The sequence below is a fragment of the Brachyistius frenatus genome, unplaced genomic scaffold, assembly GCF_029030835.1.
Source record: "Brachyistius frenatus isolate BFR_SWC_R1_liver_20210118 unplaced genomic scaffold, ASM2903083v1 Contig_6, whole genome shotgun sequence".
In the NCBI taxonomy this organism is placed as follows: Eukaryota; Metazoa; Chordata; class Actinopteri; family Embiotocidae; genus Brachyistius; species Brachyistius frenatus.
Window position 1 is genome coordinate 2051870 of NW_027210605.1, and position 15062 is coordinate 2066931.

The 15062-nt window shown below is 39.3% G+C and overlaps 1 protein-coding gene across 3 annotated transcripts; it reads left to right on the plus strand.

The window, feature by feature from the left end:
* Positions 1-113: 113 nt before the first annotated feature.
* On the plus strand, positions 114-14427 carry abtb1 (ankyrin repeat and BTB (POZ) domain containing 1). 3 transcript variants are annotated; one of them, XM_069724390.1, is made up of 13 exons: positions 114-421; positions 1237-1299; positions 1391-1446; positions 1590-1740; positions 1907-2066; positions 2191-2236; positions 3255-3371; positions 3468-3580; positions 3676-3774; positions 3880-4047; positions 5133-5333; positions 5482-5692; positions 14330-14427. In XM_069724390.1, the coding sequence occupies exons 1-12, from the start codon at positions 366-368 to the stop codon at positions 5686-5688; spliced, it is 1437 nt and encodes a 478-aa protein (XP_069580491.1). In that variant the 5' UTR covers positions 114-365; the 3' UTR covers positions 5689-5692; positions 14330-14427. The 3 variants fall into 3 exon arrangements, with proteins under 3 accessions (XP_069580491.1, XP_069580483.1, XP_069580499.1); XM_069724382.1 differs by lacking the exon at positions 14330-14427 and having other exon boundaries at positions 5482-7379; XM_069724398.1 differs by lacking the exon at positions 14330-14427 and having other exon boundaries at positions 116-421; positions 1596-1740; positions 5482-7379.
* Positions 14428-15062: the final 635 nt, after the last annotated feature.

Genomic DNA, 15062 nt, shown 5'->3' on the forward strand with positions numbered 1-15062 from the left:
TTTCTTAGATGTAAAACTAAAACGCGGTGCGCTGAGTGTTGCAGGGGAATAGCAAAACATCTGTCGTTTTGCGATTTAAAAAAAAAAAAAATTTTTTTGTGTGTGTGTCGTCGCTTGGCGGCTGTTTCGTGCTTTTAATGAAGGCAACGCGCTCCGGTCACGTGACCGCGAGACCTCTTCGACCAAAACACAAAACCCGAGCAGCAGCAGCAGCTTGTCAACAACCGCTCGAGAAGGTGTGTCAGCCTGCCAACTTTCTCAGCGTCAACCCTGCAACCTCCGAGCTACAACCGAGCCATCGCTCACCTGTCCGGTAGACAGGCCGTCTCAATGCATTACAGAGGACCGAAAACACCGAGGCGACAATGGACGTGTATGATTTATTTAGCAGTTGCAGAAAGGGCGACATTTGCAGAGTCAGGTAAGTAAAGCGGCTCTGTTGACATTATTATTATTATTATTTTTTGGCTCGGTTGTGTTTGCCTGCGTGCTGGAATCTTGACTTATTTTTTTTTAGCTCACACGTTTGCAGGTAATGTTGTCAAGCTCCCAAAACGCGAGCCTATAATTTATTTGGACTGTAGTCTTGGCAGCCAGACCCGTATAAACAGGAATTTCACACGGAAACCAGTGCTGCTAACATTAGCCTCAATGACCCAGCTTGTAACTTTAGCTAACGTTTGTAGGTCAGCTCCTCAGTTTCCAGATGTAACGGGGGTACGAGCTGTTAGTGTCGCATGCTCAACAGGATGGTGTTTTGGAGAATTGTCTGCTCCAAAACACGGTTTAGATAGACTTGGCCTGTTAATTACCAAGCGACCAGTAATTGGAGAAGGCACTCCAGCCCAGTAGCATACCATGTTTTGTGCTTATGTTTCCTGTTTACTAAGATACCAGCGTTTCCATGAATGTAACCCAGTCTGCATTTATGAATTTAAACATGCTCTGTTTAAAGCAATTCTTTATAATTGACGAAAGCAGGAAGCAATATAAAATAATAGATAAAAGCTTGCATCTCATATATATATATATATATACATATATATAGAGTGCATTTTATATAAATGCATGCAGCAGTGTGATGTATCTTTTATGTTGGTTTCAGACATGTACAGGTTTGATCCTGTATGATGCTTCTATTTTAAACCTATGTTGGACTTTATGTATACAGCTGTTAATTTTATGACTGACTATATTCGGTCACATCACTGTAACAGTTTTTCCTTTCTCTCTTAGATACCTTGTTGAACAGAGAGATGTGGACCTTAATGTAAGAGATAAATGGGACAGCACTCCTTTGTAAGTAGCACGCAGGCAGGTAGTCTGATTACCTGACTAACCCTTCATCAATTATCCTAACCTCTAGAAATGTAAACACTTTGTCCCTCAGATATTATGCCTGTCTCTGTGGTCACGAGGAGCTGGTCCAGTACCTGTTGGCTAGTGGTAAGGCTGAAATTTTACTGGTTTCAATGATGCAATCATAATAAAAGTTAAAATGGTGCAGTGTTATACTGTGATGTTGTGTTCAGCTTTATAATTGACCCAAAACGGTCTGTCGCATTTACCTGGTTGTTTCATTGCTTGAGTTTCAGGTGCCAAGTGTGAAGCCAACACGTTTGATGGCGAGCGATGCATGTACGGTTCCCTGAGTGACTCCGTCCGACGCCTGATCAAAGATTATAAGTGTGTCAGTGTTCGTGCCATGCAGCGGGACGATTTTAACTACTTTCTGCACATGTAAGAATCAAGTTCCTCAGCTGTTTCAGACCTTTACCTTGAAAAGAAACGGGAAAATTAGAGTAATAAAACTGCAAAAGTACAGCGTAGTACTTTTACAGTTTTTTTAAGATGGACATTATAGCGCATTCATGTAATCCAAATAGTCTGTTTTTTTTACTTTTAGGCTATTAGAGCAGGGTCAGCTCAGTGACGTCAAGTTCCTGGTTCATGGACAAACGTTTCCGGCCCACCGATGTGTTCTCAGCGCACGCTCAGAGTACTTCACTGAGATGTTTGAGACCAAATGGAAAGGGAAACCCCTGATCACCCTCAAACACCCTTTGGTAAATAAGTACGGGGTGATTAATTCTCTGCTGCCTGCGTTCTTACATTGTCATGTCTAACAGATGGTACAAGTCATATTGTATATATTTGTATGAATATGAATCAAAGCTGTTTTGATTTCAGATCAACCCTGCAGCCTTTGGAGCCATCCTGCAATATATTTATACAGGTGTGTGTGTGTGTTAGAGCAGCAAATATTCAGGCTGCTACACTGATCACAGTGGTTGTGTTTATGTTGGTACAGTGTTGGTCTAAAGGTTTGAGAGGCGAGCTTCTGACTGGAACATTTCTGGTTCAACTGCTCCACTGGAGCTGCTCAGTGTCAAAGGCAGTTTCCATGTGTGAATGTTACTAGGCAGTCTCTGCAAAAGAGAGGTTTCCCCGAGGGAAAGTACCCTAAATATATAAGGGTAAACAAATTTGCCTATAACAACGATTTTCCACATAATATTAATTAGAAACTAAAAAAATATGTATTATGTATATTTTCTAATTAAACTGTAGATGGCACTGCCTTTTCAAATATGATTTTGTTTTCATCACAATTTAAATCCAGCTGTTGCAATTGGCTTCAAGCAGCAGCTGGTTTCACTGACTGGATTTAAAGGTAACCTGTGTACTTAGTGACTTCTAGTAGGACTATGGAGCAACATTTTAGTTTTGACTCAGTTTCATTTGTACCATTTTATCCCCTTCATGAAAATCCCGGCAAAAGTATTTGTTACAATTTATATATTAACAAAAAAATAAGAAAAGACAACACATGCCTAAAGACATAAAACATAAAAAGGAAATTCATGCCATTCTTAAAGTGACGCAATGAGTCCATAAAAGAAGTCCAGTATCATCTTTACAAATGTTTTATGAAGAAATAAATCATCACATTTGTTCGTCTTCCATAACACGTCTACAAAGCATATTTTGGTGAGAAAAAGTGAATGTAAAATAGATTTTTTTGTTTACAGGGTAGGAATGCTAGCGAGCCAGTTCGTTTTTTCAGTGTGTCTGAAACAGGAAGAGAATGTGCGCTGAAATAAAGACCAATACCATAAAGAAGTAAATGCAGTAATGTAATATTTTTCTATAACATACAAACCACTGTGCTCATGCTGATCTTCTGCGTCTATGATAACATTATTTCTATGAAAAGCGTTCAACTCTTCATCCATGTTTTCTTAATGTTACAGGACGAATGGATATTGATATAAGTCTTGTGGAGGACAGCAGACGACTCGCTAAACAGTGCAAGATGGCTGATCTCATAGAGGAGCTGGAGAATAAATGCAAACAGTTGTATGAATTCGGTAAGACAAAAACTGTTGGTTTACACTGATAATACATTCACTGTACGTGTTCTACGACTTTCCTGTCTCTTGTGTTTTCCTCTTCTCATACTGAAGTGTTCAACAAGCCAGGAATCTGTGTGAAGGTTCTCAGCCTGGAGCCTCACAGCTGTCAACTTCAGGAGGAGATGGCTCAGTTAGCAGACTGTGCTCTGCCCACTGAACTAAGAGTAAGAATATGACCGCAATGAATTTAAGAATTTTAACACCATGTAGCTGCTATTATAAACCAGCTCCGTTCAATCTTTCTGTTGATTCCCCCCAGGTTGGATTTGGTGAACTTCCCTTTAACAGAGTCGATCGCTTCCCTACTTATCCTGACATCTGCTTCAGAGTTGAAGATTTCAATTTTTTGTGTCATAAGGTACGAGCTATAGAGCTCACACACCATTGCTTTTTTTACATGCTCGGATCCAGACACTCAAATAAATGTTCTATATCTGTATCTATATCTGGTGTATGTCTCCAGGTGTTTTTCTGTGGACGTAGTGATTATTTTAAAGCCCTACTGGAGGACCACTTCAGTGAGGGAGAGCAACTGCAGTCCCAGCCAAGCACCCCAGTGATTACTTTACACAACATCTCACATGAAATCTTCATCCACATCATGTATTACATCTACACTGATGGCACAGAGGTTTGTGCACGATTTCTTTCTGAAGTTATTATTTTAAGGAATTGTGTATCAGGGATGCAAACATGTCATTCTGGGAGAAAACTGGAAACACTTATCAGTTTACAAGATGAGGAGTCAGCTGTAAACATCCCCTTTACGGACCAAATTGTAGCTGATAAATTGTTTGCTCACTGTTAGGTATGAGCTTGGAAAAAAGAAGTGTGTGTGTGTGTGTGTGTGTGTGTGTGTAAGAGCGAGGATGTTTATATCTGCAATTTTATTGAAATTAATTACAGGAGATGTCTAAAAATAATAACTTGAGTTAGAGCTTTGATGTATATTTGACATTGAAAATGTACATTCATTGTTTTTGGCTTCAGCAGGCATCTGTTTTCATAAAAAGAAACTCTACCAGCACCAAAAAGAGGACTGAAAAATGTAGTCGCTAGCTGGTGAATATAGTGGAGTTTTTAGCAGGTAAGTATTCAGACGTATACATCAGGACAAGACAGCTAAAAGAGAGTGACACTGGACTTTCATCAGGTGTCCATTAACACAACTTAAAATGTTAAAGGTCCTTTGTCTTTGCTCATTTAAGGTGATGGCATGGCAGTGTTGGGCTTACAGATGGTATAAAGTGTACAGGTTTTTTTTTTTTTATTAATAGATTTTTAAAAGCCTTAACAATGGTGTTTCTTCAGGTTTTCAAACACTCTGACACGTTCGCATCTTTGATCATTTGAACATACTAAATATTTCCTTTCTGGGGTATGAACGAATTGGTGTTGTAGAGCCAGAAAAGAGATGACTAACTCTGTAACCTAATGTTGTCGTGCTGATCAGATGATAATGCACCAGCGGAGTTTTTTTATGGCCTGTAAAATTGTCACCGTGATGGTTATTTTTCACCACAGGGTTGGAGAAGATTTGTTGCCTTGATTACACAAACTGAGAAACTTGAAATTTGGATGAACATTAAAATGGCAACAACAGAGGCATATTGTGTTTCACACTGTCATCTTAAAACTCCTTATTAAACGGCAGCAATTCTTCTTGAATGCTCGTCATGACTGTGTGATGTCTGACTGTTTCCTCTCTACGTCTAGCTAACGATGGAGAACGTGTTTGACGTGCTGGGTGTGGCTGACATGTATCTACTGCCGGGCCTGAAGCGACTGTGTGGGAAGACACTGGCTAAGACTATATGCGAGGACAACGTTCTGTACATGTGGAAGATGGCCAAGCTTTTCCGTCTGTCTCGGCTGGAGGATCTGTGCACGGAGTTCATGGCCAAGATCATTGAGCGGGTAAGTGACTCTGTTTTCACACTAGTGGGAGCTTTATTAAGGCTGGATAACGGGAGTGTGTCACAGCTGGTGGTTCTTTTCTGCCATGCTAAGTCCCCCCGATGATGAATTCACACATGTGTACCTGTCGCACCCGTGTGTGTCACAGCTGGTGGAGCAGCCCGAGTTTGCGGAGATCATCAAAGAGGACGCTGAGTCATTGGAGGACCGGCACGAGACGGACTCTGTCCCCCTGGTGGACGACATCCGATACCACATCGCCAGCAATGTGCAGACGTACAGCGCAATCGAGGAGGCCAATCAGAAACTGGAGGCCTTGGAGGAGCTGCTGTCCAGCATTAATATTGACTGCTGAGGAGGTTTGTGGTGCAGCTGCAGTTTTTAAGGTTGATTCTTTGGAAGGGGATAACAAACATCTGTAGGAAGACAAACATACACGTCTATTTGTTTGTAGTTTTTATTTTATTTATAGTATATTGCACAGAATATATATTTAGACATACCAAATGTGAGGAAAAATATTTAGCACAAGGTGTCATGTGAATTTGTCTGCAAGATGGGTTTTGAAGAAATCATGTCTGAATAGAACAGAATGTCTTTCCATCTCATGCATTAATTTATTTTAGACATTATTAGCCTCTAGAATTTATATTGGCTGATAAGTTATCTTTTTAAAGATGTAGTCTGGCGCCAACATTGTTCCGATATTTAATAATGAGCTCCATGAAATTTTATTTTTATGATAAAAAAGCAGACACAGTCACACCTAAGAACTATGGGTAAAAATAAGTTTGTATTCCTTTCATTTATCCAGAAAATGTCCCTCTAATTCTTACCTTGAGGTCTCATAGAATATAGTTTTATGATGTATTTGATGTCCAGAAGCAGCTAAGATATTGTTTAATTCTGTAGCTTTTATTTTGTATATCCAATCCAATGGGATTTGGTTGCTGTTCAAACAGTGACGGTCCTCCAGCAGGAATAGTTACACTAACTCCCCTCTAACATACTCATGCACTTTGTTTAAATCTCTGACTCTCTGCTGTTACGAAAAATGAATGAATACCAATTAAATGTGGTATTGCAAGCATGGGTAGCGGTTTTTTTTTAATTTTTTTTAATGCCTCCGCACCGGCAACAGCTGTGGCCGGAGACCTTATTTTGTTTGGGTTGTCTGTCCATCCCATTCTCGTGAAAATTAGATCACATGAACATTTAGAGGGAATTTCTTTCGAATTTTGCACAATCATTATCCAGGTCCAAGGATGAACTGATTAGGTCAAAGGTCACCGTGACTTCACAAAACACTTTTATGGGAAGTAGCAACCTGCTGTGACTTCAAAGATTGGTTTGTGAACTGCTGTTTTTAAGCTTTGAGTCTGGCATGTTTTTGATTATACTTGGACGAGTTAGGGAGAACGAGGGGGGGATCTGACTGAGAATCTGATGACACTTTGATCGCTCACTTATACTGGAAACCTGTTGCACCCCAGAAATGTCAATCAAATTTTTGACTTTGTATTTAATGAGAGAAGTGGATCCTTCCTGAAGAACGAGAAAGAGAAGAAAGAGGTTTTTTTTGGAGCCAGCCCTGAGTGGTTCCTTCCGCATTACAGACTACAGTACATCCATTTTTACATCCTGTTTTTTTTTTACATACAGTCTGTGGTCATAATTAAGAATGCATTCAAAATTATGACAAAATTTCACACTAATGTCAAATAGGTTAAATTATTAATTTATGACATTTAATATCCAAATGATTACTGGTTGACTTCACTTAAGCCTAATATTCCTTACTGACCGTTATTAAACACCAATAACTCGGGAACAGGAGGGATGTTGTGACCATATCTAATAAAATTTACAATTTGTTTTACAGTTTATTAATTTATCTTTTTTTTTTTGTACACCAGTCTACACGTAATGTGGTCTCCAAAGAGTGGTATAGTTGTTCACATAAATTCATTATATAGTGTCACATACTGTGTCATAAGCCACCTATTTTATTATATGTCATATTTTATAAATACATCTTATAAAGTTTCTGCTGTACTGTACGTTTATTATAAGTAAATGCTAGCTTGCTAACATGGTAAACATTACACTTGGAACATTTTCTGCCCAGTTGTTTAATTACTTCCATTAAAACAACAACAAAAACTAAGTATATTTGTTGGAGTGAGATGAACAAGTTTAGGAAGATACCTAAAGATGGCGCCATTTCTCAGTTTATGACCAAATTGGGTGTGTGGCTGCCAGATCCCTTTCCCGGTTCTTTCTCAGACCTTTTCACCTTTGTGAGAAACAAATAGTTCCTTCACCCAGGTTTCTGAAGTCATGGGAACATTTTCTAAATGGAGCTTTTTACAGTTGTCCATTTTTCAAATCAGTCATTTATCACAAGTTCACAAAGGTTGTAAAGAATGGAGGCGCGACTGCTTGTTAGCTGTGATTTACATGCGTGTATACAGTTTGTCTGTCAGTGTACATGCTCTCTGGTTTGTAACTGTCTTTCCTGTGGGCTCTGTACTCCTCATTTCAAAGAGTGGGGTGAAGAGAAAGCTGTGCGTCACCTAAAAGAAACCCTCAAATCCCAGCAGGGAGCCCACTGTGGAGCCGGGCTGCTGTTAGGACACATTAAAGTGCACTTCAAGCCAAACTCTAAGGCCATCCGTTTCAAAACAAAGCCACTGGCATGCTGCCCAGCAGCTTGAAGCCTTACATGCTGAAAAATACAAGAAACAAAACAATAAGTTATTACCCCAGCAAGCTTCCTTTACCAATGTTTTATGGTTGTTGCCTAGCGACTTGGTGTGGTTTTATTCATGGGGGTGAAAGTCCAGTCCATTACGAGCTACATCAGACAAATGTATATTTCTCACATTTTATTTACTTTCCCTGGAGACTGTTTCCAAGTTAAACTTCCTCATACATTTCACAGGACCACAGGCCTCAAGTTACAGAAGGGTGAAGCCTGAAAAATGTGAATTTAGATCTAGTTAAAAATAAGACCTTTCCTTTGAATATGACTTTAAATGGTATGGCTGCAGGGATGTCAATGTGGATTAATGTTCAGATATTCTTTGACTCAGTTGGATGAGGCCTGATTACATAAAATATTTGGCTTTGAGTCAAGTCAAGTCATTTTATTTATATAGCACATGTACATACAGCAAAAGTTGTCCGAAGTGCTGCACAATATCTTAAGAGCCATTAAAAAAGAGCATCAAAACAAAAAGAATAAAATTAAAAGCAATATGAAGCCAAAACCAACAGAAGAAAAATACATGAGCTCTAATGTTAAAAAAAAAAAAAATACAATACAACTTTAGAAGTTCCAAAGTCTAGGAGCTGCCACTGAGGAAGCCCGGTCGACCCTTAATGCCCATCTGGATTTAGGAATCACCTAAAAATGATTATTATTGAAATATTTAACAGCTTTCTATGGATTTCTGTTAGATGAACCCTGACATTTCATTCCACGACATCAGTAAATACAAAACTGTCACCTGCCTGCATATCATAATATCTGTGGATTGGCATACACACATGTACAGAGAATGAAACCTAATATCTTTAGTGATCCTTTGATTTTTGACTATATAAATATATAATAATATATATAGAACTTTTTCCTTTAACACCATCAACAGTTCAAATTTAAAACGTCTTTTACTTAGATTTATAATCAAACGTCTTCAAGGCACATATTACCCACAGCCAGTTCATTTTAAGTGCTCATTAGCAAATAATATGCTTAACTAGCTTTGAGCCCAAAGCACGACTGCAGCCGCACGGAGCCGCTGTGACGTCTTAGTCTTGTTTTCTCTACGTTGATTGCACAACACTTTTGTTTCCTGTTAACATGACTGATGCCCCAATCTGATGGTCAGTACAGGAGCAAAAACATTCTCTGTAACCTGTCAAGCAATTAATCAGACTGTCCCTCAGCGACGATGAATAGTTTATGAGCGACAGCCTGTTGACGGTTTAAGCCAGGGGTGTCAAACATACGGCCCGTGGGCCGGATCCGGCCCGCCAGGGGGTCCAGCTCGGCCCGCCGGATGACTTTGCTAAGTGTGAAAATTACAGAAAGACATAAATTGCATTTCTATGAGAATATGGAGGGTCATGAGTACAAACGTTTTGTCATTTTTTTTAATCGATCCAGTAATTGCGTCAAAAACAGCGTAAATGCGACGTCTGCTCCGGAGGCAGCAGCGCTCACTGCAAGGGAATCTGCAGAGGAGAGCCCGGGCTGATAAACAGTGGGCTGATGTCTGAGTTTTTGGTCTTTATGTTTCTAGTTTATTGTAGAAAGACATTAAAATAGGGTTTATCATCCAAAAACCTTCACCAATGATTTAAACAGAGAGAAATATTGTCGTTATGTCTGTGTTATTATGCTATGATTCTACTGGTCTGGCCCACTTGAGATCAAAGTGGGCGGTATGTGGCCCCTTAACTAAAATGAGTTTGACACCCCTGGTTTAAGCAATCAAGCCATTGCATTAAAAAAGCACATCGTCTCAACACGAAATATTCAAATGTTTGTGCGGCCTTTGGATGTTTATCTAGCTCATGTTTTGATATTGCACACACCAAACATGTTTAATTGCAATTCAAATCATCCTTTTCCAAATCGATCACAACATGGTCGTGGATTGAACACTCTTCATTTAAAAAAGACACTGACTTTTTTTGTCACAAAACAGAAAAAAACACTGTCATGCGCGACAGTGTTTTTTTCTGTCGTGCAGTTCTTGAAAACTAAAAATAAACCTTAAGGATGGCAGCAAAGGATAAAATCTCGTGGCTTTCGAGTCACCGTGGCTTTCGAGTCACCGTGACTCACTGAGACGTCACTGTGACATCTGCAGCAATCTGCAAGGACAGCTTTCTGCCAAGAAAATGGAGAAACAGACATATCCTTATCTTATCTTATTCACCTGAACATCTATTAATGGCCACACTGCTCTTACTGACAGTAAATAAATATAGAAGCAGGTTTGATTCACAATAACAACATTCACACTACATCCAAAATCTCTGGAAATCACATTTTAATTTCTTCCTCCTTGGTTTTGCTGTTTCATCTTCAAATGTCACTTCAGGTGCTACATGGATGACGTGGACACAACATGCGGAGCTTTGTCATTCACACCATCTGTCCAACACGGTCATCTCAATGTTTTTTAATATGTGGCTCACATGTAGGACTTGTTACATACTGCTGGAGCAGATGGAGAAGTCTGCAGGTGGCCGGACATAAAGCTGATAACATGACCCATGTTGCAGATAAGATGCGTGTAGTACAGTAAGCAACTTTTTCTTTTTCCCATTTTACACTCCTCTCTACCTCTACCTCACTACCTTTGAAAAGAAAATAATGTCGCCTTACTCCTTTACACAGATTTGATAGCTAGTTACTTTGCAGCAGTGGTAGGATGAAAAAAATGTCAAAAACAAAATAACAGAACAGTGTAATGATACTCAATTACAAGAACAAGTCCTGTACTACAATTTTTGGTGGATGGTTTAGTGAACATACTGATTATTATATTACACAGTATTTGTGTGTAAAATGTCAATCTGCTGAGTAACTATTGACAACAGCTGTCAGATAAATGTGGAGGAGTAAAATGTGCAATAGTCAAATATGTATCATAAAATAGAAGTACAAGTACCTCAAAATCTGACCAACAGGAGACATTTTCCTCAACTTATTTCTGTGAATACATTTATTTATATAGGTAATATTTTGATTGTAGGGATTCTACTTGTTGTACAAGTAACTTTATTTGCAATTTGCACAGTTACAGAGATTAAGCACGTAGAAATTATCGCAAAGTTCTCAGTCGTTTCAATGGGAAAAATGCCATAAAAGAAAAAACAGAATAATAGGAGACATATTGTGTTTACTTTGCATGAAGCAAAGGATCTTCCACTATTGGAGGATGCACAATCCCTCTGTTTACTAAGTTATTATGTATTTATATGATAGAGTCTGTTCATTTCAACCATGAGATCTGCCTTTAAGGTGTTTTGGGATGGACAGACCAGAATATTTGTGACCTTGTCTCTTGAGTATTGATGTGTCCTCCCAGGGAACACAAGACATAACTCACTGCTGCCATGACTGCCAATATGCTAATTTGCTATTAGTTAGAGATTACCACTTTAGAGAGAGCAAGAGAGAGAGAGATTGGGGTGGGAGGGGGGGGGTGGTGGTAAACCCATACTTAGCCAGAGACTGACCTCAAAAAACTTTGTCTCTCTCACAACTTCACTCCGTCTTATACCCCGCTTTTCTATTTTTAAAGTTGAACAACCTTCCAAAAAAACAACACTGTCAATTCCGACAAACACAACATGTGGATGCATTATTGTTGTTTGTGTACTTTGGTTTCAGTCCTTGTTCTGGCACCACACAAAGCCTACATCTACATTTCATCAGACATACTTAGAGGCCCATGTAGACAAGTCCCAGCCAGCCATTATGTAAGAAATGGCAGCATAAAGACTACACATGCTCTAAACTGAACGACAAGCTCCCGCCAAGAAGATCTCTTTATAGGATTGTCTTGAAATGAGAGGGGTTCACTGGCCAATCACTTTCGCCCACGTTTCCACTGTCATGTCATGCAAATTCCCGGCTGAGGATGCTTATGAAGTTTCATAGACACTGATTGCAGCTCGAGCTTATCAACTAGGAATTCTGTTTATCGCTCCGCTCTGCGAGGAGGCTCTTCTTGGAAGTGTGACAGTCAGATGCTTACACTTAACATAGCCACGGTAATATGGGATTAAGCCTTACATGCTCCCTTGAAGTATTAGCAGCCAGGGCACAGACAAGCAACCGAGCAGTGGTCGTATTAGTCAGCTTTGTCGAAGACAGCGAGCTGTCTGAGGAAGTTGTGTAAATATATCTGGCAAATCTGTAATTCACGGAATCGATGCATTCCGTGCTGCAGTAAAGCTCTGTATCTGTGGTTGCACCATGTTCGATGTAGGCCTGATATGCATTCACTTCTTCCTTCATCATGTGTCTGTCTTGCTTATGTGTTTGTCTATGGTAGAATATAATGCTCTGCCTGAGGTGAGTCACAAGGTTTCCGGAGAACACTGCCAGCTCTGCAGAGATACAAACAGTGTCCTGCATGTGAGACAGGATTACACTGACCATGTGACTGTTCTGCCCTTAGACAGACCTCTAACAAAAGACAGGCTAAATCTACCCGGGACAACAAGCTGTGGCCCCAAACTCTTCAAATGTAAACAGTCAAGCAGACTTCTGCAAATGGATGCATCAGATGTGAAGAGGACAAAGCATAACTTGAGTTTTAAACTGACTTTAGTCTTACTTTGCTTTAGGACACAAAATCAAAATAGTCAGACATTTAGCTGCATGTCAGTTTGGCTACATTATTTAAATGTAGACCCAAAACCATTTGGTCACATTAAAGATGTTTACTGACAAATATGAGTCAGTTATACAGTTCATCATGTTTTACCAACAATGTAAACAAAAGCAATGAAAAAAAAAAAAACTCTCATGGTCTACGTCTGATCCCAACATTAAAGAAGCAAAAACATTTCTAGATATGAAAGTCGGCAACACAAGAAAGAACCTCATTTTGAATATTTCTTTGTAACTGTGCCAAGGTCTTGCCTCATGACTACTTGTATTAACCAATCCCGGGAATATAGTTCCTCCTTATAGCTGTTATGACTCAAATGCAGGAAGTGTCTGAAGACCAACCTTCATTATGGTTTACACTGTTTTTTATTTCATGTAGATCATCTGACACAAGTATAAAAAGCAAACAACCTCCTTTGTGGAAATTTTTCCAATGAAAAAAAATGAGGATTAACAGTATAGGGATTTATTAACATGAATGTAGTGCATTAAAGCAAACCCAGTTTGTGTATATTAAAGTTAACATCAGATCAAAACAAGTGGCAACCCACTGCGATTTTACCCATTGGTTAGCTGCCATTTTGAACTGTCATGTCTGGCACTTTGATCGTCACCATCTTGTTTTTTTGGAGCCAGAAGTGACCATATATGGACGAGTGGGGGAGCGAGGGGTGAGGACACTATGCCCACCTACCTATACTGGAAACCTGACTGCACCACAGGCATGTCAATCAAATCAGACACGCCCCCAAACATACCTCTCTTTGAAACCCAATACTTAATTAATAATGGAATTATTTGACTAAAGACCAGCAGGAAAATGATCACAAGTAGTACATTTACCTAATGACACCAGAATTACTTGTATCTCTACAACAAGTCAGTACTTGACTGGCTTTGTATTTCATGAGAGAAGTTGACGCTTTTTGAATGGCAGTCTATTGAAGTCTAATTGGAGCAAACCCCTTGTGGCCCATTAGTGTTATTGCACTTTAAGGAACTTTCACATTGGCTTTACTTTTCAGACCTGGAAACTGTCCATTTTCATATACAATCTCTGGATCAAAAGGTTTTAGCATTAAGCTAAAAAGCCCAGATGTATCTAAAAAAACAATAACATTATCACTCAAACTGTAGCATTGTCTGTGTCATTAAAATATGCACACTTCCTCGCCTTCTCTCAACTTTCAGATGGCATTTTGCATGTATGTTCAAGTCATCTATATTGTCTTCCACGAAAGTAATCTACTTTTGAGTTTTAAAAGTAAAGATTGAGCAACATTGATAATCTTATTTCACATTTATTGTTTAATTGTGACTTTATATAATGCCTGGAGTTTGTTCTCTGTATGCATGTATCCCATTATAACTTGATACACTGTTGGATAAAGCTTTCTCTCCCCCTGTGTGTTTGTTCAACTACTTTAGATTCAAGGTTGGTTTTTGTCACAGTTACAAACAGTGAGCGCCCAAACTTGCATTTTTCCCCCGGCCACTTTCCTGTTTTCTTGCCATTTTGCCCTACGGCATCAGAAGGCAGTTGTCCTGCTGACAGAACTTTTGTTCTCTGCAGGGTGAAACTGAAACTTCAGGGGACTGGGTGGCTTTGAAATGGACCTTGCTTACTGTTGTAACCAAAGATTATACTGCTAAAATAAAGTACCAAATAAACAAAATGTTTCATGGTTGAACAGAGTGTTCATTTGCACAATGAATTTATTTGCTCCATGTCTAGATAAAAATATAAATTCTAATGGCCCCCCTTGTAAGTAGTACATGAACATTTCTTTCATGTATAATGAATCTACACACTGGTTGTGTTTAGTCGGAGCCGTCCTGCTGCAAGTAAGACATAGAACACAAACATGTGGCAATACTATTTGTTTATGGCTGATGCTCCAGAGTAAAACAACGCTACACTAAAGTAGACTATATGCTAAGGTCTGACATAATGCTGAGTCAGCATCAGTCATTCACACAATAAGTGCAACATTTGAGTTGCCTACTCATTCTGAGCAGTAAGACTATTTGGCGTCTTATTTCCAAGTGAGATTTAAGCGACCAGGGCCATACTTCTACGAGACTTTAAGCTAAATGCTCATTTTGACCAGATGGTGCCACAGGATAAAAAAGTGAGGGATGAGGAAGTGTTTACCTTTTTCACAGCAGGCACGTCACAGCGCGAAGAGCACAGGTGATTCAACAAGTAGCTTCACAGTCCTGGTCCTTGTACAATGCCATATGGCTTATTGAAATACCTCAATGGAACACAGCCATCTATAATGTCATTAGTTGCACCTGTGTTT